Source organism: Sinocyclocheilus anshuiensis, unplaced genomic scaffold (genome assembly GCF_001515605.1).
Source record: "Sinocyclocheilus anshuiensis isolate Anshui unplaced genomic scaffold, SAMN03320099.WGS_v1.1 scaffold1170, whole genome shotgun sequence".
NCBI lineage: Eukaryota > Metazoa > Chordata > Actinopteri > Cypriniformes > Cyprinidae > Sinocyclocheilus > Sinocyclocheilus anshuiensis.
In genome coordinates, this window is record NW_015538055.1 from 2,686,883 (window position 1) to 2,714,822 (window position 27,940).

General features: G+C 37.2%; 2 protein-coding genes across 6 annotated transcripts in view; both read right to left on the reverse strand.

The window, feature by feature from the left end:
- The window catches only part of LOC107683144 (myelin-associated glycoprotein-like), a 13,739-nt gene extending 7,602 nt beyond the window's left edge, over window positions 1–6,137 (reverse strand). Inside the window, exons 1-9 of one of the 2 annotated variants that reach the window (XM_016479226.1) lie at window positions 6,004–6,137; window positions 5,031–5,109; window positions 4,482–4,850; window positions 3,457–3,753; window positions 3,110–3,367; window positions 2,600–2,860; window positions 1,668–1,976; window positions 1,484–1,583; window positions 323–466 (exon numbers count right to left, since the gene is read on the reverse strand). In XM_016479226.1, the coding sequence (XP_016334712.1) occupies window positions 340–466; window positions 1,484–1,583; window positions 1,668–1,976; window positions 2,600–2,860; window positions 3,110–3,367; window positions 3,457–3,753; window positions 4,482–4,850; window positions 5,031–5,079 (1,770 nt within the window). In that variant the 5' untranslated portion in view covers window positions 5,080–5,109; window positions 6,004–6,137 and the 3' untranslated portion in view covers window positions 323–339. Of the gene's footprint in view, window positions 1–322; window positions 467–1,483; window positions 1,584–1,667; window positions 1,977–2,599; window positions 2,861–3,109; window positions 3,368–3,456; window positions 3,754–4,481; window positions 4,851–5,030; window positions 5,110–6,003 lie in introns of those variants that run through there. The other variant, XM_016479230.1, reaches the window with a different exon arrangement.
- A 15,490-nt stretch (window positions 6,138–21,627) lies between these two features.
- LOC107683161 (lipolysis-stimulated lipoprotein receptor-like) overlaps window positions 21,628–27,940 on the reverse strand; it is a 15,616-nt gene continuing 9,303 nt past the window's right edge. For 2 of the 4 annotated variants that reach the window (XM_016479258.1, XM_016479245.1), the window contains 7 exons: window positions 25,883–26,029; window positions 24,186–24,383; window positions 24,037–24,087; window positions 23,807–23,920; window positions 23,162–23,450; window positions 22,611–23,076; window positions 21,628–21,738 (listed from right to left, as the gene is read on the reverse strand). In XM_016479258.1, the coding sequence (XP_016334744.1) occupies window positions 21,703–21,738; window positions 22,611–23,076; window positions 23,162–23,450; window positions 23,807–23,920; window positions 24,037–24,087; window positions 24,186–24,383; window positions 25,883–26,029 (1,301 nt within the window). In that variant the 3' untranslated portion in view covers window positions 21,628–21,702. Of the gene's footprint in view, window positions 21,739–22,610; window positions 23,077–23,161; window positions 23,451–23,791; window positions 23,921–24,036; window positions 24,088–24,185; window positions 24,384–25,882; window positions 26,030–27,940 lie in introns of all 4 variants that reach the window. The other 2 variants (XM_016479252.1, XM_016479238.1) reach the window with 1 other exon arrangement.

Below are 27,940 nucleotides of genomic sequence, written 5' to 3' on the forward strand. Positions count from 1 at the left end.
GGGCATAGAGGAGAAACAATAATGTACAGTATGTGGAAAATAATGTGGTTTTTTTACCTTAAACCGCATAAACGCATTGCATTACACCAAATACACAACATAATGTTCTTTTTAGCAACATCATGACCCCTTTAATATTTGGTTCCTGATTGTTTTAATGCTAAGGCTAAGTGTGGAAAGCTAATTACAACTAGAGAAGAGCCAGTATATAATATAATTTGCCACAGATATGCATGATAAAAAAAACACAGAATGTTGATTATTTTATTGTACGGTGTGTACGCTTTTGTTTTGTATTATCACTGAGAGTGCAAGTACTGTATATACTGTGTAGGTGATTTATTCATTATTATAATATCTCACCACTTTTTTCCTGAGACTCTGTTTGTCCTTCTTGACTGCGCTGTAGAACATTGAGGGATTCTCCACTTTAGATCCCACGTCCTGCCCAGGGTTACCATTCTCTCTGGGGGTGGAGTCAGAGAATCAGACTCTGTCTCACACTCAACCATACTGTAAACTAACTGGCTTGCGGCAACACTTTAAAGGGATAGTTGATCCAAAAATCAAACTTCTGTCATTTTTACTCAGTCTCATGACATTGCAAACCTGTATGACTGACGTTCTTCAGTGGAACACAAACCAAGACATTTTGCAGAATGTCTTAGCTGCTCTTTTCCATTCAATGAATGGAGACTGGGGTCGACCTTCAAAAAATGATATGCTTCAATTGATTTAAATGATTATCGGGCCCAGGACATGCAAAAACCAATGAATATTATTGTGAATCCTTTTTAATTTTAATTTCTTGGTTAAATTTTTAATTTTAACTTTTTCTGTGAAAATTTTTATGTAATATCTTTTTATCTCTTTCAGAGGTTAACAGACCTTGTTCATTTACATTGTATGGAAAAGAACTACATGGACATTCAGCAAAATATTTTTGCTTGTGTTCCTTAAAAAGAAAGAAAACCACACGGTGAGTAAATAAACAGAATTTAAATGTTTAGTTCAAACTATTCCTTTAAGCCTGGGCATCCATTTTAACACAAGGGGATCATTGCAACCCCTTAAATAAAACTGGCATTGTGCCACAGTGTCAAGTTTGGGAGTGTTTCGATTTGATTTCCAATGGGACGTTTTATTTTTTCTTGCAAAATGAGATAGGAGCAGGGTGTTTGCTGCAGAGCTCAGTGGTTTTGAGGCTGAAAAGCAATGGCATGGGGCAATTGAACCTGCAATAGATTTGTTAGTCTGCAATTTTGTGCACAATGTGGCATGTTTACCATCTTGCAAAGCAATCAAATTGGATCATCTGTGAGTGGGTTATGGCTTGAAAACCAAATGCCAAAAAAAAAACAAAAAAACAAAACTGAACATGGATGACTAGGCTTGGGTGTTTTGATACCTACAAACCCCAGTCCCAACCCACAAACTCCACCTAAATGTTCTTCTCCCAGTCTTACTTGTGAAGGATACTCACTTTTTATTATTCTGACCAACGTATCTCACAGCTGCAATGATGAAGGCGATTACCGCCACACCTCCAATAGTCCCCACTATGACGGCCATCATGAACTTTTCTGAAAGAGTGCATAGGGTTCATTGATGATACCTCAAAATCATATGAACGGTTGCACAAGTGGTTTCAGTAAAGGTCTACTTACTTTCTTGCTGCAGTTCCAAACGGATGGTCTCGGAGCCATACATGTTGCTGATGCTGCAGTGCACATGGACAGCGGTATCACCATTGTTCCCCCTTTCACCCTTGTCCTGGAGCTTGATGATGCCCGTGGACGTGTACCCATCTGAGTATGTGTGGTAGTTAAATGGGTTGTTGGAGTTGTTGATGGTGATGTTGAGGTCAGGCAGGTAGAATTCAATCACAGGCTCAGGGTTTCCCGAGGCAATACAGACACACTGAACGCCCTCACGGACTATAGTGCATTTAGAGTCGTCAACGAGGACAGGGGCAACTGGGAAAATTGAGCAGAAATAGACAAAAAGCACATCTATCAGTGTTGTAGCACTACTACAACTCAAGTCCATTTCATGAGACTCAAGTCTGTCTCATTTCCAATCTAATTTTTGAGGAGCATTTGGACTCAACCTGCACTTGGATTCCAATGAGCTGGTCCCGATTAGTCATAGAAAATATGGTCTTGGATTTGAGATGGACTTGAGTCCCAGTCTGGTCTTGTCCAGACATGAGTACCACAACACTGGCATCTATCCTTCACTTGTTTTACACTCATCTATGACAAGGGTGTAAAAATTCAATTCCTGGAGGGCCACCGTCTAACCCTAATTAAACACACCTGAACCAGCTAATCAAGGTCTTCAGGATTACTAGAAACTTTCAGGCAGGTGTTTTGGAGCTGGTTGGAGCTACACTCTGCAGGACAGTGGCCCTCCAGAACCGGAGTTTGACACATGTGATCTATGCTTATCTTGCGATCATAAGACTTCACCCAAGCTGAACACAAAAAAACAAAAAACAACTTTTCTTTTGAGAAAACGTCTCCATAAACTGTCCCTGAGCATAATCACGGACTACTAGCTCAGTGTCTCCACTGGTCAAACTTTTACATTGACTTACATTCTACTGTAATGTTAAGTGAGTTGCTGGCCCGTCCATGTTCATTCTCAGCTAGACAGCGGTAGACTCCGTGGGCCTGAGGTGTGACTTCGTGCAGCTCAAGCACAGACCCCTCCTCTGCTGTGATAGTGCCCACCAGTTCCCCATCCTTCAGCCAGGTCAGCGTGGGCATTGGGTTACCTTTGCTGGTGCATTGTAGAGCAACTGAAGATCCCTCCAACACCGTTAGAGATTCATTGATCCAAGGCTCCCGTGGAGGATCTTCCAGTTTGAGAGAAAAGAAATAAGAATGAAGAAATGAGAATGTTCAGAATGGATAATGGAATACTAGCATACTGCTTATGCTGCCATACATACAACATATTTACACAAAACTGAATCAAAAAATGCAACAAAAAAAAACTATAGCCATTAGGGTCCAAACACACCCCCTATTCTCTAAAAAATTGCTTGCAGTAACTTTAAGTGGTTTATATTGCAATGCACAAGAGTTCATGGAGTTTTTCTTACAATTTACTGCCAGGTACATGGATGTGTTCATGCTGCCATAGCCATTGTCACCAACGCAGGTATAGACACCTTCCTCCTCTGGGGTTAGGTTGTCCAGAGGCAGCGAAGAGTTTGAAGCAACTTCCGACATCAGCTCTGTGTCTCCAAAAAACCAGGTTATTGTGGGGGTTGGATTACTGTCCACATCACAGTGCAGGACCACCGAGCTTCCCTCCATGACCTCTTGAGACACATTCACCCACACAGTTCGAGGGGCGTCTACAGATAAGAGGATAAGTCAGTACATATTGTCTCTGTAAAAATTATGCATTTTTGATCAAATAAAATAGTGATTTGGTGGAACTCACACTTGATGTCCAGTGAAATGAGGCGTTCATAGACAAAGGTGGTGTTTTCGTAGTGTACCCGGCAGCCCAGCAGCTGGCCATTGTGCATGGGTTTGGGTGTGAAGGTGAGGGTGCTGGACAGTACCGCAGTGTTGCTGTCCTCAACATTGTCAGGGGTGAAAAGAGGGTTGGGCAGGTAGTCTGTGTACATCCAGTGGATCTGTGGACTCATGTCTGGACAATTGTCTGGGACATAACAGGTCAAATCCAGGCTTTGGTCACTAATAATCTCCTCTGGAACATCGATGTTGGGCTGATCTATAGGAGAAAGAGACATTTAAAGTTAATATGAAGTTCAAATAGACATTTTTTACTTTCTTAATATGCATTTTTAGTCTTACTGAGTCAAACTTGCTTTCAGGTCTGGCTCCATTTTTCTATAGAACACCCATTTTTCATAATCCAAAGTCCCACCCTACATATTAAATATGCTGTTTGATCCAGAAATACATTTTATTATGAAAATAAATTAGTTGTGGCTGAAAATGCCGTTTCATGTTGACTTCAAATGCTAGACCAAAAATGTTTCCATAACCAGACTGCAAAAAATTATATTCTTAACATGTTTTTTAGACTAATTTTCAGGTAAATAAACATCTAAAGAAAAGAAAAAAAAATTGTTCACCCAAAAATTTTGGGTTCACCCAAAAATTTTTTTAAATGACCAAAACCGTCATCATCTCTTGTCATTCTATACCTTTATTACTTTCTTCTGTGGAACACAAAATAAGATATTCTGAAGAATGTTGTAACTGTTTAGTTCATACAGTGAAAGTCGAGTTGACTACAACAACACTGAGACATTTTTCAAAATATCTTCTTTTTAGTATCACAGATGAAAGAAAGTCATACTGTTTTGGAACAACAAGAGGGTGAGTATATGATGACAGAATTTTCTTTTTTGTATTATTTTTGGATGTTTTAAGGATTTTTAGATGTTATCACTGGGAGACACATCAAAAAATATTTTTTTTAAATGGCCTTACCCAACACCTGTAGTTTTGTGAAGTCAGGATAAGTGTAGATGTTTGCGCCACCCAGGTCTGCCCTGAAGTAATACCTCCCAGAATGTTCCACGCCAACATTATTTATCAGCAGGGTGCAGTTTTTTTGTGTCAAGTCACCAAGGAGCTTGGTCCGTCCCTTGTAACTTTCGTGAACAATATCTGTGCGTGACTTATACACCACTGGGGGGAAAAGCTGGGGGTAGGGGTGGCCGAAATACCAGATCCCATGGACCCCTCTGTAAGGCCTGATGCCAGAGGGGTATGTGAATGAACAGGGTATAACCACACAGGAGTTTGTCATAGCTGAAATATCTCTGGGCATCCACACATTCCACTGAGCACTTACATCTGTTCAGAGAAAGTGAGAAGAGCGCAGGTAATTTAATTATTAAAACAACGCCATTATATCACCATGTCTCTTGGATGTGTACTATAGTGATATCATGTTATTGAACATGTACAATAGTACCTCAGCATTACCCAAAGGAACCATAGTAACAGCATGTTCAATTCAGAATAAGTTCTCACCTTTCAGGATAAGCAGCAGAGGCAACAGCAGCAGCTCCAAGCCCTTCATGGTCTCAGTTTAACTCTGGACCATAGACCTCTGTTACAAAACCAGCACATGCATCAGCAAGACAAACAGTCTCTACTAACGGCTTGTTCTCTTATTTTTGTAGTTTCACTCTAAAAAATGATTATGAAGAAAACGTAAAAAGTTTACTTCATTATTTTTCTTTGGTGTTTTTATCACTTATAAGACAGAACAGATATGGAGAAAAGGGTGACTGTTAAAACTTGTGTTGCCCATATATATATATATATATATTTTTTTTTATTTTTTTTTTAACCCATTCACAAGATTTAACTTCTTGTTTTGGTCATATTTCACCCCAGAATCAAGAGGAAAAAATAAGATTAATTTTTTTATTTATCAAAGAAAATGAAGCCTATTTTTAGGACTCAGATTATAAATATTCATTGTACTGTCTTTAATTTCTGCTTATTTAATAATAAAAAAACTTTTTATTCATTTTTTTTTTCTATAATGTGTTAATTTTACAAGAATAGAATAATAATAATAATGATAAAAACAAAATATGCCAATATACAGATATACACATATTACAAAAGAGAGAGAGAGAGAGAGAGAGAGAGAGAGAGAAAGAAAGAAAAAGAAAGGAAGAAAGAAAGGTCCAACAACTGTTTAGGCAAAATATAATTGTTCATTCCTTTTTATTTTATTTTAGGGTGAAATGTGACCTAGATATGTTTCTGTAGAATTCTATGATAATCTAAGCCCCTTGGGTTGTGATAGTCAGAATTAGGCGAATAGATTTTATTTTGTATTATTTTAGATATGGTTCATTAAAAACTAAGAGAGAGAGAGAGAGAGGGAAAGACTTCACTACTACTTCTCATATGTATTATATATTTGATAGTTTTGGACACTTCTAAAATGTCTGTTTGTATTTGTTTTAGGCAACCTTTCAGGCAATACCTTGAACTGCTGGCAGAGTGTGCTGAACCACAACCAACTCCCTCTCCAACGGTGAACTAGCCGCTGCTGTTCTTCCCTCACAAACAAGGGGGCGTTCTCTCACAGCACATCAACTCAGCTTCTCTTCTGTTTTGTCTTAAAACATCAACAAAGAAATTACATCAGTATCAAGAAGCAACATTAGCTCTCTTAACCCACACAGACACACTCTCGACTCACGCACGCCGTACAGGGCCGCAGTGTGTGGGAGAGGAGAATTGCTCATTATGAGTGTACGACGTCAACCCTTGCGTGTTTGGCGCACATACAGGCAGCACTGTTCATGATATGACACATCATCCACAGAACATTCATCCACGCTCACGGCATATGCAGCTGCCTCTGTTGACTTCATTCACGAGCGCTTGTCAGCGGCGTGTGCGCTTAAACATCTCCTCAAGACTTCAGAGCAGACGGGGACTACAGATGGTGGCTGATAAATGGATTGTTCTTGAAATCTCCAAGATTATTATATTAGAAGATTCCCCTGATAGCTCAAGGTTTGATGCAGTTATTGAACGAATGAATTTTACGAAATTACAGAGGACTGTTAATCTAACTTTTATAGGTTGTCGAAAAAATGCCCCCCCACACAATTGTAGTTTAAATTTACAGTAGGCTATATATAGATACATACAGGTAGCAGTAGGCTATTTTTTCAGTAGTAGTTTATTTTAATCAAATAATAATTGTCTATGGTGGTACCCCGCCTCCTTTCTTATGTAGGCTATAAAATATTATATTACTGTTTCACGCAATTTACCACATATATTGTTGACTGCAAGTTATGATAAGATTTAATAGGATATGTCACCTTCTAAATAAATTCTGTTATCATTTTCTTACCCTCATTTAAAAAAAAAAAAAAAGAAAGAAAGAAAAAAAAAAGTCCATACAATGTTTTGGTCACCACTGACTTTCATTGCATGGACAATATAGCCTATTCTTTAAAATGTCTTTTTTTTCCCACAGAAAAAAGAAAGTTATACAGGTTTGTAACAGCATGAAGGTGAGTAGGCTAAATAATTGTAAGCGTAAATAACTACAATGCAACCAGTTAATTAAAAGTAAATTAATTCATAATAGGCCTGAATAATGTTCAAGACTAGTCACCATAATGGTGACTTAAAACAAAAAACAACTACTTACTAACACTTATTATCCAAATATTCAATGCAATACGCTTTTTACAGTATTTTTGTGCTATGACAGAAACAAATACAGTAAAACAACTCAAATAAAATATGGAAAATACTGTAATACTGCAACACAATAGTCTTACAATTTTCTTTATGTAAAATATGTTCTTATTTCAGAAATATTTCACAAAAATATACAGTATTTTCTTATAATGACTGTTGAATCTTATCAATCCTGGCAATATTTTGCAGTGCATATTGTAACAATTGAAGCCTTCCGGAAATGGCTCATTAAACAAACATCCCTAGCAGCCTTTTTATTCTTGTTAATCATAACCGAATAATTATGACACCAGCTGTTCCAGAAAAACAGAACTAATTTATATGCCCATCACACAAGATCTAAGAGGCAGCAAACTGCTGTTCCTTGGAACCGAAACCCCTGGCAGACCGCGTTAGAAAGGATGAAGCAATTCCCAAGCCAAACAAACGGACCATTCATACTCCACAAACAAGCCTTGGACCATCCAGGATACTTGCCTCATACCAGATCCAGATTCCACTCTTGGGCTCTCCTGAAGGGGAAGAACTGGTCTCTCGGCTCCTTCTGGTTCTTCAAAGTCCTCCTGCTCTTCGTCCTTTCTCAGAGGTACAGGAATGGGGGGAAAAAGACAAAGAGGGAGGGTGACGGAGATAGACAGATAGGGAGAGGAGAGGATAGAGACTTTTAGCTATAAGCTGGGCAAATGTGTGCCGTTGTAATGAATCATCCACTGAAGGCGAGTTGAAGTGAAGAACCCAAGTGCAGTTTATTTACAGTGTGATCCAAACATCCAAACAATAATCCGAGACTTGACTTGACATGAACAGACTTGACTTGACGAGGCATGAACAGACTTGACATGAACAGACTAGACTCACCAACAGCAGGATAAATACATTCAATACACGACGACAGACAATGGCAACATGATGGCTACTTATAGGAAACAAGAGGGTCACATGACAAGAACAAACCAATGGGAAACAAGACACATGACTAAAACAACCAATCAGAACATGACACATACACAAGGCTGAGATACATGAAGTCAAGGGAAGTATGGCACAAACAGCATAAAACAATAAAGACATGGAAACATGAACTTTTAGTTATAAGCACACCACATTACAGCCGTGGGCAGCCTTGAATATGCAGACATTTCCCTCAGTGCATTCTTCTTCTCTAGCCCACATCGTGCATTCCTCTCCATGACATCTCTCCTTTCTACCCTGGTCAAACCCTCTCATTCCAGCCTGTCTGGGTAACACTGTTCCTCATGGTTTTTGGGTACATTTCTGATATTGGTCCGATGATACTGTTGTGAATGAGTTTGGACTGGTTTCATCTTCGCATGAACCACCTTATGAGCTAAATCTGTAAAATATTATTTTTTTCTCCAATGTGGTTCATTTTAACTCGGCATGAAATCATAATGAACCCTATTTATTTCTTAATGCACATTCCTTGTCTTATTATGAATGATTCATCAGTGTATGTTATTCCAAAGTCTGTAAACTTTCATTAAAATGTAATAGCTTGCTGAATTGACGTCACATACAGTAGGCCAATAGATTTGTTAACGAATAGTCATTGGTTTAGCAAACTCACAGTCAGTTAGGCTTTTGTTCAGCAAGGACACATTAATCGACCAAAAATGACCAGTAAAAATATAAATAATGTTACAAAAGATTTCCCTTTTCAAATAAATGCTGTTTTTTTTTTTACTTTATATTAATCAAATAATCCTGAAAAAAATATTAGGCAGCACAATTGTTTTCAACATAGATAATAATAAGAAATGTTTTTTTTTATACACCATATCAGCATATTAGAATGATTTCCGAAGTGTGACACCAAAGACTGGAATAATGACTGCTGAAAATTCAGCTTTGCCATCACAGAAATAAATTACATTTTAAATTATATTCAAATAGAAAACAGTTATTTTAAATTGTAATAATATTTCACATTTTTACTGTATTTTTGATCAAATAAATGCAGGCTTGGTGAGCATAACAGACTTTTTTCAAAACAATAAATCAGTGGATGTCTTTGATATTTTTTTGGCCATTTTATTTTATTTCAGTTGTTTAGCAATATTTTGCATATCGGTATTATTTAGTTTAAATCACAATAATATATATATTGGACAGTTGCCACAGTGACTCCCATAGTTTATGGAAGGGGCCATGAGGAACGAATGCACAACAGGGAGCCTGTGTGGCATCAAGACGTACAACATGCCACAGCACCCCACACACACACACGCCACAACACACACACTGTAAAGCGCCACCTCCCCATTTAAACACACACACACATGAATAGTGTAGCACATGCCAGCACACTCAAATTGCGATGTGCATCTTACATCAGTAAAGCTGCTAAATGATCTTTCTATGCTACTGCATCCCTCACTCAATGAAAAGTTTGTGTTCGAGTGTCTGCGTGTGAGTGAGTGAGAAATCTGTTTAATATTAAAGAGCAGTTTGTTTATCCAAAACCATGCGGTACTGGAACTAAGATGTGCTGTCTTGTACTTCCAATGGGCTGCTTGAAATACAAGTGGGTGTCAGAAACAGCTATCGACCAATGCAGCTAAAGACAACTACAAAAAAAGGACAAAAACCTGTATTTTTCCCTATTTAGTATGACTATATAACAACAACATTACTACTACTACTACTACTACTATTTATTTTAAAATGATTTAATGATTTAATTATAAAAATGAAACAAATCAATAAAGAAATATATTACTATTGTAATGTAAAATAAAAAAGTATTTAATAAATAATAATAATAAAAATGATTATTAATGATAATAATAATACAATTTCATAAAATTATAAAAATTAAAACAGTAAAGCAATATATTACCATTGTAATGTATTTAATAATAATACTTAATAATAATAAAATATTGTTATTTTGTAATCAAACCAATAAATAAAAATATATTACTTTAATAAATATTAATATAAATAATAATTACTTTTGTACTGTAAAATATAAAAAGGTAAATAATAATAATAATTTCTTATTTTCACAGGTCAAAAAATACTGAAATCTGCATATAAACAGAAAAATGCAAGTGAAGTAAGTATAACTTAAGTAAGCATTTTTCATACTGAAAATATGAATATAGCCTAATATAAAACGAAAACTGACACCTAATGGTGTGGCTGTAGCACTGCACAAAAGCAAATCTTTTCTAATGTCACTATATAGAATGAGCAATTTGCTGATTATTTTCTTCACAACCAAAAGAGTCCAATAACAGGTAGGTTACAGAAGCGAAGTAAGTAGTAGTATTCAGGAGCAGGTCATGTGACCGTTGAATGGCCACAATGGCCGCCCCCATGAGGCAAGATGCTGTATGCAAAATATAACACTTTTTACTGGACCACTGATATGATATTTATTGGAGTCTTTAGTCATGTATGTCATTCATTCATGTATTTATTAAGCACCGATAAACATAACAACAGTTGACCATAGTGCTGTACAAATTAGATAAAAACAATGATAAAAGATAATATCAATAAGAACAATAACATTTTAATATACAAGGTTTAAAAAGCCAAAGTAAGAAAAAAAGATTTCAATTTAGTTTTAAACTCAAAAATTTAAACTTTTTATGCATTTATTTATGTATAATTGAGATAATTAACATAATTGAGTGTAATAAACTTATTTTAAATGAAGAAAAATTACGGACTGCACCTTTAGACATCACTCAAGTCTTTAACAGGTTCTGTATAGACGGGCACCTTGCGCTATAGATCTCTTCAGAACAGGTCTGTTCACAGCATGCTTTGCTGTCAGCCTGTGACGCGCCCTGCGTCCATAAGCCTGGGCACCCTCTAAATTTACCAGAGGAGCAGATGGTGGTAAAAACACGACTGCTGGCCCTACCACACTGTTTGCTGTATAAGCGAGTATGACTGAGAGTGTTTATGAATGTGCACTTAGTAGGGCATATTCTCAGTAGCTTGCATAATTTCGGTGGGAGGGATTACACATGCCTGTGAGTCAAAACACACAACATACTAAGATAAAACTATCAGCATCATCACCAGGAGATCATTTCAGTATGGAGTAACAACTTTGGGAAAATTAATAAACCCACATGTCGTCAAACCTCAGAACAGAGCTCACGCAGCTCATAGATTAGCAGGGCAATAATGGATAAATGGCTAAAGTGAGAAGCAATCCATCGATGAGTCAGATTCAAAATGATCCGATCCGGGTATGTGTAAAATTTCATGAAGCAGCCTACCCACAACTGGGACCCACAAGAATGCTGCCAGGACGGGGGATGCTAATTGCCAAAATGTCCACTGCTTGCAACAATATCCTGTTGTGTTATTAAGTTTACCTGAATCAGTCAGAAGAGCTGCCATCCACAAAATTCAAAAAATGGGAAGACTCTCTATTGAAGTTTATGAACGTATAAAAATATGTGAACGTATACATATTTTTATTGTTTTGTTATTTTTAAATGTTATGTATATGTGTGTCTATAAACACACACACACACACACACACACACACATATATGTACACAACAGTTCTTTTTGGTCCTCGAATCTGTTTGGCTGAGAGCCTTTTCCAGCAGTGCGATATTCTATTGATAACAGAACCGTTTGTATCACTCATGAGTGTCATGGCGGACACCCAAATCCACTATAATTTTATAAATAATACTGTTTTTGTGTCACAGAATGTAGTTTTTTAGTTGAGAATGTAGTTGTTTAGACATCAAATGCGGTTTGTTAATAAAGATAACGTATATTTGAACATTTGCTTCAACGTTTTCGGAGATGTGAGCTCCAGGGCGTCAGCGGCTATTCAGCGCTCATGACCCCGCCGAGAGCAGCCTCACCTCGGCCAGATCTTCTAGAATTTGATGCTTTGAGGCTCTGATGTCTCTATAGTGGTTAAACATGAGATATAATTCGTTTTGGGTAAATCTAACAGGTAAACTTATAGTCTCTTAAACTTACCTAAATCTTAAAGTCTCATTAATCTATTATTTGTTCCAGAGCAAATAGTTTTGGCTGAGGGCAAAGTCTCACAACGTTATATTTTATATAACTTTAATGCTGTATATCGAGCGTTGCCTTTTGAATTACTGAATTGCCTAGCAACTTTTATGATGGCTGTTGTTGTTGTTTATCAAATATTATTTATTCAAAAGTAATATTTTATATAAATAATAGTAATGTTTAATAAATGTATTTGGTATTGAGAAACAGTGTGTGTTTGTGATGGTGATTTTAGTTACATTATTCCACCATTAGATGGCGACAAAGACTTTTAATGAGTGAGTCAGCAGTAAAGACTATATTGAAAGAGACTGAAACAGGGTTGTAATCAAGGTTATTTTTTAGTAATTTTTCCAGTGAGCTTCTAATGCAGTAACACAAAAGGCTTTTAATTAAGCAACTCAACGTTCCTGCGTTACTAGTTCTAACGTGACGTTTTCGAATTAGTAACAGAGGATTGGGCTCAGATGTTAAACTGTCACTGAGATTTGAATCTGTGGCGGAAGGAAGTAGTTCTGCACAAAAGAGAGTTTTTAAAGACACTCCGTTGTTGACTCTTTTCTATTTACACACTCGCTGTCGAACTGTTGTATAAACGCAATACCACGCTCGTAGCCATGCGATATGGCTTTATATCAGCACATTGTGATTAACTACGGCCGAATCACAGCCATGCTGATATACAGCCATATCACACTGCTACTTGTGTGATATTGCTTTTATATATATAGTTCTGCACAAAAGACAAAAGAGAAAGACACTCCGTTGTTGACTCTTTTCTATTTACACACTCGCTGTCGAACTGTTGTATAAACGCAATACCACGCTCGTAGCCATGCGATATGGCTTTATATCAGCACATTGTGATTAACTACGGCCGAATCACAGCCATGCTGATATACAGCCATATCACACTGCTTATTTGTATATATTTAATATATATTGTATATCTACAATTATAACATAATAAAATAATAATTACATTTTATTTTTTATAACATGAAATTAAAAATAAAAATATAGTCAACATTACTGGATAATAAAAGTAAATAAAATTGGATGTACTCTTAGATATGTTCATAGATATATGAACATAGCAATTGTGCTTTATAGATAAATATTCCACAGGCATGGGGCAGATGGCAGTCTCAGTAGTCTACCTTCACTACATAGCAGCTTCCTGTCCATGTTTCAGACTGTGAAGACAGAGGCTCAGATCCAATTTAGTAGGCTAGGCCATCCCACCCTCTTTGGGGAAAATCCATGCTAATCAACTGAAGTTACTCCTCATTTTTAAAATAATTTTTGATTCCCAGTGCCAAATTTTACATGCATGTCATGCAGCATTGTAATGCTTCAATTTACAAAAAAGTCCAGAACAAATATATTGCTACCCAGAAAATCTGTTCAACAATAAGAACATCTATGGGATAGAGAGCATTTAGGACTCTATGAAATAGATTTTTTTTAGATTATTAGATATTTTTCCTTGATTATGGGGCATGAAACAATGCAACAGGCTTTTTTTCTTTTCTGCAGACAATGGCTGTGGGAGCATTTTGAACTACTTGACATGGTCATTATTTCATAACCATTGGGGGTCATTTGTCTGACCAGCACAATTCCAGGAAGTGTTATTATAGTGATATAACCACAAACAATAGCAATGGAAAATTACTGCTTCACACCAATATCCCATGACGGTAAAAACCTTGAAATGGAGACATTCTCTTATCTCTGGCTCGTGAAGACAAATATCCCTTAAAACCACACATCATAAGACTAAACATCAATAGAAAAATAATTAAAAAAAAGAATCAATGAATAAATCAATGAAATGGGTACATAAATGGTTTAATGATTATATGATTAAATGGAATAATAAAATGATTAAATGATAAATGATTATAAATTTAGAATAAATGAATGAATGAAGAATAAATGAATCAAAAAGAAAGGAAGTAAAACACAACACAAATGTGTGGTTGCTCTCTTGAAGCAAAACACACAGTTTGCATTTGAGGATCCTTAGATTCCTCATGAAAAAATGCTTATTAAAAGAAAGAAAATTGAATTAATAGTTCATTATATTTATGAAAAATGCTTGTTACCTTGAAAAATATATTTAATACTTTTTGAAAATTATCTTAGATTCTTCACAACAAAAGCTGTTGTTCTATGGCAAAGTATGTTTATGAGTAATCTGGAACAAATCCTACATCACTCTGCTGCTAACCTAAAGTGGGATGTGATGAAGCCCTACTACCTTGTTCAAGTGAGTGATTGAGGTGATTGGCAGGCACAGCATGAAACATGTAACCATGCATGACTGAACTATCTTTCCCTCTCCTTCTGTACCTGAGCAATTCTCTCTAATCATCACATTTTTATGTTATTCTCATGACAACCTGAGAATCTAATCGTAAACAGCCACGATCAGCCTCAATTTACTAGTCGATTTACTACGATCTCTATTTTTGTTATATATCCAATATACTCTTATAAACTCATCTGTGCAGCAAAACATTTGAAATACCCCCCCCAAAAACAATATAGTAACATCTAACATAATTGATAATGATAAAAAGTCATTAAAAATCACCTAAAATGATCTAAGATGCAATAAGACTCACCAGTCAAAACCTTCTCGGCTCAAATCAAGAATTAATCAGCAGAGAAAAACCGTAGCATGACAAGCACTCAATGACACGCACACATTCGGATGGGATGGAGGCCTCTCTTGCTACCTTCTGTACCATGCTCCAGGCGGGGCGGGCTGGACGGGGGGAGAAGGAAGTGGAGGTGGGCTCGTTTCTCTCCTCCTTTCAACTCCTCCATTCTATGTGAAAATGTCAAAGGCTCAGAGCAGGGAGCACTGTTCCATCCACTCAGGCCATTCATAAACGGACACCCACTCTGCTCAACCCACAATGCAGTGCACTGTTCCTCCTGGCCGAAAGCACATGGATGTGGCAGCACAGCCTAGGTCAATGCAACAGAGAATGAAAATGCCCCCACACAATATGCATCGTTTACACTGGATAATATGAGAGGAATGCAAGCATTTAAACTAGAGAGCTGCTTGGAGAGTGTTCCTGTGACAGAAAGTCGTTCTTTGAAACACATTGTTAATCAAAGAACTATAAAAATAAAGTTTTTTTATTGCCATCTATGGTTTCATAAAGAACCTTTAACATCCATGAACCTCTCCATTGCACAAAAGGTTCTTTTTAGTAAAAAAACAGCAACAACAAAAAACAGTTCTTTAGATTTTTAAAATGGTCTTCACGCTAAGAAAAAATTGTTCTTTTTAAGAACCGTTTACTGAGAGGTTCTTTGGGAAACAAAAATGGTTCTTCTATGGCATCATTGCAAACCCCCCCTTTTAGTACCTTTATTTTTAAGAGAGATTGTAAGCCTAATGTTACAGAAGAACAAAGAACTTTATCATAGTTTAGGTACTTCATTGGCATGTATGGTTCAATGAAGAACCTTTAACATCCATGAAACATTTCCATAGCACCTAAGGTTCTTTAAAGTGGAAAAAAAGTTCTTCAGATTGTTAAAATTTTATTCACACTAAGAAAAAAACGAGTCTTTTTAAGAACTCTTTACTGGAAGTTTCTTTGGAGAACCCAAGAAAGAGAGAGTTCTAAAGAGAACCCAGAAATCAATATTTTGATCTGAAGAACATTGAATACATGTAATGTACCTTAAAACCTTTAAATTATCTTTTAAATGTAACATCAAGAACATCCCATCTCGAAAACAATATATAAGTAAGGAACCCTATAAAGCAAAAATGGCTCTTGATAAGCAGTGAGGCCTTTGGAGAACCTCTGCAGAACCTTTAAAGATAGTTCCTTGGACATTCTTGAGATCACATTCAAGTTCTTTTAATCAACATATTGCCTTCTAAGTTCTTTAGTGCACCAGTGCATAGATGGTTTTTCTAAAGAACTAGAAAATAAAAAGATTATTATGCGATCTGGCTTCCACAAACTTTTTGTTTCTAACAGGAACCTTGGTTTTTAGGAATGTGTGGCCACAGAACACTAACCTATCATCACCAAAAGTAATTGAAGTGACATCTAACATAACACAAACTCAAACACAACTGAGGGGCTTTTAATCACTAACTAAAATACGTTTAAGCCTGTCAGGTTGTCATTTCCAAACTTAAAATAATTTAGTAAACAGCATTGTGTCCAACTGTCTTGATGAAAACACACTGTTCCAGTTATTCCAGTTACAACACTCTGCACCAGAGAAATAAGTAAATCAGTATAGACGTAAATGCTCCAACGCCTCGACAAACACCACACACACACTCCTGGCCCTTGTGCTTCTGTGCATAGTGGCTATTGTTCAGGCCGTCCCGGGAGAGAACAGAACGGCCAGGCTGGAGCCTGACACCACACAACACAACACAGGGAAGTAGATGCGCACAGCTAATTGTCTAAAAAAATCACAATCACCCATTCACACTTTCCATTTCACTGCCTTTCTCTTGTGAATGTTACAGTCATAATTAAGCACTAACATACATGAGGATCCTTGAGATTAAAGGGATAGTTCACCCAAAAATAAACATTCTGGCATCATTTACTCATCCTCATGATGTTTCAAATCTGAATACATTTCTTTCTTCTGTGGTACACAAAAAATATATTTTGAAGCATGTTGGTATCCGAACAGTTGGACAAAAAATACTGTGGAAGTCAATGGGACCCAAAACTGTTTGGTTACCAACATTCGTCAAAATATCTTCTTTTGTGTTCCACGGAAGAAAGAAAGTCATACAAGTTTGGAATGACATGGCTGAATAAATGATGGCAGAATTTTCATTTTGGGGCAGATATAAACACAACGCACAATGACGTTACTACAAAATAATTTTTAAGCAAACAACATTCTTAAGCCAGAAAAGTGGTCTTCAAAAGGGGTCTGCTAATTGCCTACAAATTTCATTAAAGATATATATATAAAGTTAATGTCAAGCAAACCTAATATACATTTAATGTTATTAATGGGGCCATTCACACAGAACAGGTTTTTGCCTTGAAAAACGTGAAATGTGGGCAGTGGAATGGGAAAAATTGCAAGGCCTTGAGATGTGTTATGTTAACTTATTTTAACTTAAACCCTTGTTACCCTGTTATGCACAAGACATGAGCACAATGGTCAAACATGTCCATCTAGCGTGTGTTTACATAGAAAACCAATAGAACAGTAATGTAGCAGAATGGAAAATGTATGTATGTATGCACTGTATGCATCTAAAATGCATTAAATATGTATGTATGTATGTACTGTATGTATGTGCGAGTGTACAGATAGATAGACAGACAGACACACACACAGTAATCTAGGCCAAAAAAAAAAAAAATTTTGTATAACACAACTGGAATACTCTATTGACCAATCCGCAACTGTATTGACCAATTATTAAGTTTTAAAGGAGTTCAAATACATCCCACTGCCCCTAACCTCCCCAACAGGGTCTTAAGCCCACATGAGTCAGGCTTTTCAACATTACTGCTGCATCTATGATCACACTACAATATACCAGTCACACACACACACACCGGCCCACAGCAGGCCTCTGGTTCGAGCCATGAGGTCAGCGTGCCTGGAGGCCTGAGCTCTTGCCTTGCCGTAGATATGGGGTGAGGGCACTCAGCGCTGGGAAAAAAAGGATCCATTGTCCTGCTATTCTCTTTGGGGAGACGGACAATATAGATGGTTTGTGACACAACGGAAAGGTAGAAAAGAATGGGACACAAGGAGTCATGGAACAGGGTGACTCTAACGGTAATTAATCACTCCTGTCTGAAACAGGGTCAGAATTAGAGACCTAAACAACGGTTCGACAAAGACGAGGATGGTGGATAAAGATAATATCATACTATCACTGATGCCTGTTTCAATGGAATATTTTTTACTCAAATCAAAGGAAATATTGACTATATATTCAGTTGAGTAACTGCCAGATTATCATAATCACCATTGCTTCCAAACTTGTTTGAACAACTTTATACAGGAAAACAGTGCGCTAACAACCATGACTGGCCTAAAATCAATAGAAACAGATGCATTTTACAACATTATTCCATTTACAGAGTTCTGGCATGAAACTCTAGATGGCGCAGTCCGATAGGTCTAACTCAATCTGACCTAATGACATCATTATCACATGGCACAGCTGATTGGTTCTCTCCTGTATCGGTAGCCAATGAGCTCGCTGCTCAACATTCAAATATATGACTAGTGCTTGCCGTAGCAGTTGCAGCTTGCTTCAGAAACCCTCCACCTTCCCCAGCTCCACCTGTATAGATCTGCTACGAGGTGATTTATGTATGCTATATGGGGGTTATTTCATGCATGTTATATTTGCAGCAGCAATATTTCTTACATGCTCACAGCAGCATGTTGTGGATGTATTGGCAGCAGAAAGTCTCGGTACTTGCTCTGCCGCAGCAGCAGTGTAGCAGATCTATTCCGCCAAGACCAAATACATTAACATTGTCATGTACATTACCATGCCAATCCCTCCGAGAGTTGTCATGACAGAAATATTTTTCATAATGCTCATTATGGATAAGCCTAGTGACCTTAAAATGTTTTTGGACTCTTAAGCCACACTTAAAGATGACATTGCATGAGATAATAAATATCAAACCAAATGACATATGCAAATAAATGCAGTATACATATTTTTTAGCCAAAAGGTCCCATTTTCAATGGCTTTGAGAAGTTCTAGCAGCAGAGTAACCACAGGTGTAAAGAAACACATTAATTATGAACAAGTGCCACAGAGAGTACTTAATTTTGAACAGTAAGATTTTTTTTATGATATTTTAAAACCCTAACAAACGTATTTTTGTTTTGCTATATGTTTGTCTTCGGCTGTATTTCTTTAAAGTAAACACCATTTAGTTTGAAATCTACTACAATCCACTATAATGCATGAAATACAACTTCATTAATTGTATTTAACTAAACTGAACTACAGTGCACAAACACACTAGAAATTGCAAATGAGGCAGCTAGCACTGAGAGTAATGTGTCATACAGTTAATATTGTGCACTTGGACAAGTGCAAATGCCAGATGACAACACACTTCACATCTCCAAAAACTATTGGGCATTCATCCACAGTGGGGTTTGATTCACTGGCAGGTAGCCAAGAGAGAATCAGGGAAACATTATAATCCTACTTTAGAGATGAAATAATTTTAGGCATTGACTAAAACATTTTGTATGACCAAAACATTAGATCTCAATGCATTTCACTGGTTTGGATACATAATTATTTTGAGAATAAAAATAATTCCATATATTAAAATATTTTTTGTAATATCTGATAAATTACTTTAAAAAATACAACAATAAATATTAAATAAAGCAGTAAAATATTTCATAAAAATAAAATGGTAGTTAAAAAAAATATAAACTTAATTTTTACTATAAATCGTGAACTGCCAAATAAACATTCTAACATTTCTTGACCTCACATATATGTGCTTGGCATATCATTTATGGATGCTGGCTTAAAAAGATCAGACTTACCTTATGAGACGGTCTTGTGTGTAAACAAGCAGAGAGAATGCCGATAACTCAAGAGCAATGCCAGTCTCTTTTCCTATTGAATCTCAATCCCTCCCACCCTGCCTCTCTCTCTCTCTCTCGCTCTCTCTCTCTCTCTCTCTCTGCCACCACTCTCTATCTGGTGGCATGTGCCACTGACACATGATTGTTATTGTGGTTTCACATTAGCACCCTGATTAGTAATGCCTCGATTTTACACAGAAAAACACCACTGCAGCAAACTGAATCACTACAAATGTTACTGTATTTCAAAGAGAAACTGGAAAAACGATCACTTCATGATTTATTCTGGCCTGTTTTGCAAAATTATTCACATACCTCAAGTCCATGTTGGTTTGAATATGCTTCTCATGTAGTGTTGCACTCAACCCTGCAATGTAATTGTAAGAGAAAACCGTTTATTACTCAGATGTTTTAACAAGACCACCGAAGTACAAACAGATCTGCTTTTAAACAGCTGTCTGAACCGTAGGGGTCAGCTGCCCTTTTGCTGATGCTGTTTCTTAAGTAGCTCTCACCTAACTTCCTGTCTATCTGAAGGAATGGCTGCTTTAAGACACCAGATGGATGAAAGCTTCGATGGCTACCTCTCTGCTGTGATCTTGGCAGGCCACCAACGTTGGATTTCAGAAAGTACGTCTCACTCTGAGACAGAGGCAGTTGTTGGTCCTTCTCCATCTGGGTTAGAAAAGATGCTTTTTTTCTGTTAAACCCACCAGGCAGCACATGATAACAGACTAGATGTGCTAACACCTAAAAGAAAGCACTCTTTTATATACATGTTAAAAACAATGTAGGCTTCTAGTCTGTAGAGACAGCAATGTACAGGACCAATGACATCTAAACTGGCTGCTAAAAACAGGAACTTTAACTTCAGAACAAGTTACATTTTAATGCATATTCATAGTGTAAACATAGAAATAAAATACCTTGGCTCAGTGATAACGAATTAAAAAAAAATGCTTTCAGATGCATTTAAATTCAGTATGGCATTCCCTGAAACTATTGTACATGGATAATAAACTGCCATCTAGTGGTCACAATCCAGAAACACCAAACAATGTAAAAGAAAATGTCAAAGTATGTCACCTTGATGATCCCTAACAAGACAACAAACCTAAATACAATAGAAAAGCTTTATTGAAAATTGACATTACAGGACTGTACATAAATAGAAAAATGATAAACCACTGTATGACCAAATGTGAGATTAGAGTAAAAAAAAAAAAAAAAACAGCATTAAAAAAAAAAGGTTCACACCCGGGTATTTCATACATGTTCTTGCATTTGTAAATGTGCAAATATTAAAAATACAACATTATACAATCACCCACTTGCAGAAACTGCATGATGCCTCAGACTACAGGCACAATAATAGAATTTCAGTCCATACAAATATCACTTCTTTATGTTACATCAAAATAATAAAAAATCCAATACCTGAAAACTTGAAAGGCTCTATTGTTCATAGGTTTTTCCAAGACACAAATAAACACCTATTAAAAGTCTATTAAAATACAGAACTAGACATATTTGCACAGTAAAAACAACTGCTGATGCACAGCACAACAGTCTTATTTTTCGAGTACTTGCTGTTAAAAATGTTTCAATTATCCCATAATAATTTAAGACATCTGAATATGAACCAAAAATCTTCTCAGCATTCAAGCCAAACACAAACACACAAATATAAGTGACATGAAAGGGCAGAGGAAACACACACAGCTGCATCACTGATACACACACACACACACACACACACACACACACACACACACACACACACACACACACACGCATCATTTTCACCTGAGCGTCACACCACCAGACTCTCTCTGCTCACAGCTCCATTCTGGACAAAGAAAACACAGCAGAACTTTGTATAAGTATAAAAATATAACATTACTGAACATTAAAGCACTGTATCCTTATCTGCTGAGCTTAACTTAACATTGACAAAGAAAAAAAGCCTGAATTTGCCATGGAAAATGACCAGAAAATTTTACTTTCATTACTTTTTAGAATGTTTCAGCTAAAGACGGAAGCTTGTTTTAATCATGGTAGCATGTCCCCGTTTTTTTTTCCCAGCAGGGCCCTTGACTCCTGACTTGCTGAACTTTGTACCTAGGCACATAAAATAGCTAACTAAATAACTAACTAAATGGCTGGTTCTTGCCATTCAGCTGTGAATATCCTTCTTGTCATTTTGTATACTAGTTTCTTTCTAGTATCACTGCTCCACCCTGCTTTTTGAATATTTTATTATTCTGCATCATTCTTACTCGTATTTATTAATTTATACGCAATATGTTATTTGCTTGTATATTGTTTACATATAGATTACTTCACATTTTGTACTATTCTGAAACACATTACATACATGATTATTGCACAACAATGATCAATTGAACTATACTGTAATATGAATTTAAATAAAAATTAAACTCAGCCAGGTACTAATAAACCAGTTTAGTATTATTTATATATTATTATAGTATTTAATAACATTTTGAATTAGCATTTATTTTTAATTTTCATAAACAAAAACTATTTTGAATAGGTTTAGTTTAAGGAAACATTAACACCACCAGCAAGGCCATCTGGATTTAGCTGGATCTTTAAAAGTGGTTTTGAGTTCATTGTCAATACAACAACAACCTAAAAAATAATAATGAAATAAACAATACATAAGTTTTAATAAGCACTTTTGAATCTGGCTCTTACCTTTTTTAAGTTGCTCTTCTTGGACGATGGCAAACTGTCACTGTCCTCAGTGTAGGGAGGGGGTGGAGGTGGTAAGTTGCTATGGTTTCCATGACGATTAGGGTTTCCGGAGGGCGGGGCGAGCGGCAGAGGTGGCGGTCCGCCGTGTGGCCCCCTGTAGCGGTCAGAACGTTCGCTCTCGCTGTCGAGCCGCTCGCGGCTGCGGCCTCTCTGCTGCTCGCCCAGCTTCTTTTTTTCCATGGCTTCCCTCAGGAAGCTGTCATCGTATGCGTCCCGACCTCCACGGCCATGATCACGCTCCAGATCCATCAGGTCATCACGACTACGACTGCGCTGGCCCTGAAAACCAGCCTCACGGAAGGAGTCTCCACGCCGAGGACGAGCATCAGGAGAGTAATCACGGCGCCGACGGTCATCAAAGACAGGGTCGTATCCTCGTCCACTGCTGCTCCACTCGTCATCCGAACTGGACAGAGGAAAGTCATGGGTTAAGAAGGACTGTCAAGTTAATGCATTCATTTGGCATGATTCGAAACGATTCAGTCACTAACCCTCTTCTGCCGCCTCTAGCCCCACCATCTCGGCGTGCTGGCGGATAGTCATCTCTGTCTCCGAAATTGCGGCTGATATCGTCCAAATTTTCCATGGAGCGTGCACGTCCTCGACTGTCAGGTCCCCACCTGGGCTCATCCCGTCGGATGTGCTGAGAGACGCTGCTGATGGTGCTCATGTTTCCGTCCACATCATCGTACACCGTGGTAAGCTGAGGCGGTCTGGCCCGACCACGATTTCGAGAGTCTGGACCATCGTGAAGTGAGCTCACCTCGCTCATACCATCCACTGGAGGATAGACGGGAAAAACAGAATAAGACCAAAAGAGTAAAAAGGTTTTAATAAACTGAACACCTACAAATCATCCCCCAACCTTGGAAAAACAGAGAATCTACAGGAAACAAAGTTTACACAGAGTTTGTTTCCTTTAGATTGCCTGTGGACTTTTACACACACAAGTAGGACATGTTTGTGAATTCCTAATCCTGTCAAAAATGGGTTGATTTAAATGTTCAGGAACCAGCAGAGGATCTTGATCCAGGAACATGTCCTACGCAAGTCATATTAAGCACCACTTTGTTATAACCCAACCCTCAGAGTGAAAGATAGTGCCCATCTCCAGAACTAACGACGACTGTATTTGCCTGGAGTGTTCACTGGGCGACTAGGGTCACAGTTGGCCAGCTCTCGCTCCATGTAGTAAAGCACCCGAGTTGGGTTTCCATCTTGGTCGGCCTGAACACGGTATCCACTACGGGCTGAAAAACAACACCAACATTAGATGTGAAACAGAAGGCTTCAAAGGGATAAAGTCACTTAAAATGTTATAGATGGATCGATATAGTGAGTGACGTAGTGAAGATCTCTCACTTACTTCCTCCACCATCGTGGTCTTGCAGGAGCGGCACTTGAGATCCTGCACCAACTGGAGCAGGACGAACAAATGATCAAACAATTACACTTATTGAAGTAAAACAATGTTGTTAAACTGCTGTTTTTAAGGAAAAGAGAGGACGAGTCTACCTGAGCTGGCTCTGTCAAAGTCTCTGCCATAGCCATTGGAGGGAGGACCAGCAATGCCCACCGGCATAGGGAGCATGGGTATGCCTGGCGCAGCTCCACCAATTCCATAAGCTGGCTGGCCATACATGCTTGGGGCGTAGACAGTGTGTGCATACTGACCGGGGATGCCAGACTTTACCATTTTACCAGCCTCATACACTGTGAAGAAGTTAATTTAACATGTTAATTTAGCAGAACTAATAATTTAAAACAACAATGCCAAATTAAATCCATGTTAACATATGGAGGCTTTTCTTTGCAAATATTCATACATTAAATATTTTTAACAATTAGTTTGATTAATTCATCATTATATCATGTAAATAATTACTGTAGATTATATATTTTTTAATTAACTGAAAGCCCTATTAAAAACAATTCACACAAAAAGGAATTTTGCAACACTTTTCTGGAACACATTTTACCACGTTCAGAGTTATTATCGTTAACTATAAATAAAACTATTAAAAAGCTTTTGTTAAAGCTGAAATAAAATAAAATCTAAATATCTTAGATGAAAAACTAAATAAACAAAAATTAGAAAGTTTACTACTAACTGTAAATAAAAACTAAAACTGAACTAAAGCTAAAACTAAAACAAAAATAAATTAAACCTAAAAATAATTATAATAGTAACAAACTAATAAAAATGACAAAAGCAAATAGCAAAATTACTAAATATTTAACTAAAATTAAAACTGAAAATTAAAAAATAAAAGCTAAATCAAAATATTAATAAAAACTATAATAGAATATATTAGTGGTTAATCGTAGTTGATCCGTACAGACCAAGCCCCACGATTCGGCGCGCATGTGATCTGTGGATTAATTGCAAAATTGAACCATAATAGGGTATACATTTATAATTTGTTCGTATTTACACAAGCAAGCGAATTTGAAACAATTCCAGAGAGAAAAGGCGAAAGGGAACTCAATTCGTTACTCGCGCGCTGTTCTCTACACGCACAGCCGCGCACACATGAAGCACACGCGTTTCAGACGGCACGCGAACACCGAACTGAATCCTCTTCTGAATCCTCTGAACAGACACATACACATAAAATTATGACAAAATACCCATCTCGACAATCATTCAGGTAAACGCAGTCAGTTATGTCTCAAGTGAATGAAAACAGCTGAGAAAAATCGGATGTGATGTGTATCATTATATCGGATCCGTGCATCAGGTCTTAAAGGGACAGCGGCCTATAAATACTGCTGCTGTCATTAATGATCATCAAACAACAAAACAGCTGTGATAAAAAAATCTATATTTAATTTATACAGTGAACACTATGCAGTGTTATTTTCCCTAATTATTACATTTCTGTATTTGAATACTACCAACCTTATTTTATTTGTAACATATTCTGTTGTATTTATCTATGCTTGTAATTGGTGTATTTGTTCTTATTTTTTACTGGCTGTTCTCTTGTCTCTTTAATCATGTTTAAACTTTCTTAGTTAATCGGGAGACATACAAAATGTGCAGTGCTGGGGGGCGCTCAGGACCAGGGTTGAGAAACACTGCACTAGAATATATAATATGAAAATAACACTGACCACTTTTTTTTACTGCCTTTTCATTCAGTTTGATCCTCCTAAACAGGGCATTTCTGGCTAAAGGGGAAGTGGAAGTGAAGGCGGTGTGGACTCACATGCGCGGGGACAGCAGCAGCGCTCCGGGCAGCAGGGGCAGCTAACGTAACAGCAGCAGGTGTGAGGGCAACACTGACACCAGCAGATACCAATCAGGAGCAACAACAGCAGGAAGCCCAGGACCACCAACACCACTAACAACCAGTCTGGAGAACAAGAAGAGAAAAAAATAAATAAATAAACATTTGGGGGAAAGAGTCAAATCTCTTGCATCAGATACTAATCAGAAGAATGAGGGCATTAAACAGAAAAGACTAAAAATAAAAACATGTAAATGCAATACTGGCTTAATTTCTGTTTTAATTACTTATTTTGGTACTTTTCCACCATCCCTAATGCTTAGTAAATGTCATGAGATGGGTGCATTCATCTTCAGGTGCACATGTCTGTCAGTTCTGCAAGCAAAAATTTAAAAAAAGGGAAAAAATGTATTTGACACAAAGAAAAACCAGCCGAACAGGTTTTGCCTCACGATACTCTGCCAGGGCTCGACGCCGGCATGCACCACAACAACACCCTACATGCACAGACACAACATGACTCATGTGCAAACGCAGATCTTAGAAACTATTCCACAATGGAATTTTCTGGTGGAAATTTCATCAAATCACAGACACTCCTCTTGCACCATCTAAATACACCCCGATCTGGAATAACCCAGATTTTACAGCTAACAAGAAGCCACTCAACTTACGCACATGGGCAGAAAAGGGCATCACACAACTTCAGCATATCTTTCATAATAATAACCTGGCACCATTCTCCCACTTGGTCCAGAAATACGGCATTGGGAGTAATTGTTTTTTGGAATACTCACAAACCAAATCATCAATTCAATCAAAGATTGACACTAGGACAATTAACCTAGACCTTTCCCCTCCAATCTCAGCGCTAATTAATATATCGAACTCAAAAAAGCTACTCTCCAAAATATACAGAATGATATCAATATCAGACAATACATTAAGTTTACCAAATGTTAAATGGGAATCAGACTTATCTATTACTCCTGATGCTGCCTTCTGGACACAAATCTGCAAAAATATCTACTTCATGACAAAAAATGCCAACCTGCAACTTATACAGTATAAAGTACTTCATAGATTTCACCTAACTGGTGACATATCCATAATCAATGTAAACAATACAAATAGTCAATTACTCCTAGTGGCTCTAACTATCGCCAAGAAAACTATGCTCATGAACTGGAAATCAAGCAACACCATACATATTACATCTTGGAAAAACTTACTAATAGAGTACATCTCCATGGAAAACCTGTCAACTTCCACTCAAAATAATACAATAGAATTACACCCCTCTTGGTTATCTCATAAACTTCCATCAATCATGAATCCGCTGACCCTCTTTGTCTGAAGCCATCCTCAATGACACATCTTCATCAATATCTAAACAAGATTGGGGGAGGGGCGTTAGGAGGAGGTAGCAACAATGGCTAATATCAAACCTAATTAAATACTTATAAAAGATTATTTTTATTTATTTTTTTCTCTCTCTCCCCACTCTTGTTGTCTTTTGTTTATTATTATTTTTCCTCTCTGTCTTTTCCTTTCTCTTTCTCTTTTCCTGCCTCTGGGCCTCAGTTGGCTGTGGCGTTTCAGTCCCTGCCCTGTGTGGTTCGGATTAGTTGTGGGTGGGTGTGATGTGGGGCTGGGGACCTTGTACATCCAGCTTGTACCAGCTTTGCCCTGGACTTCTTGCCTCTGGCTAGCTTTAAAGAAAATAATGTTTATGCTTGTAATATCTTCATACTCTATAGTCACATTTAGCAGACAATAATATACCTACATTTTGCGACAATATAAAAAATGAAGACCTGTGTGTGTGGTGTGTGTATATATATATATATATATATATATATATATATATGTGTGTGTGTGTGTGTGTTGTGTGTGTGTGTGTGTGTGTATATATATATATATATATATATATATATATATATGTGTGATGTGTGGTGTGTGCGCGCGTGTGTGTGTGTGTGTGTATATGTATATATGAGATTTCCATTAATGAGAGGGGATAATGATGGGGGGGGT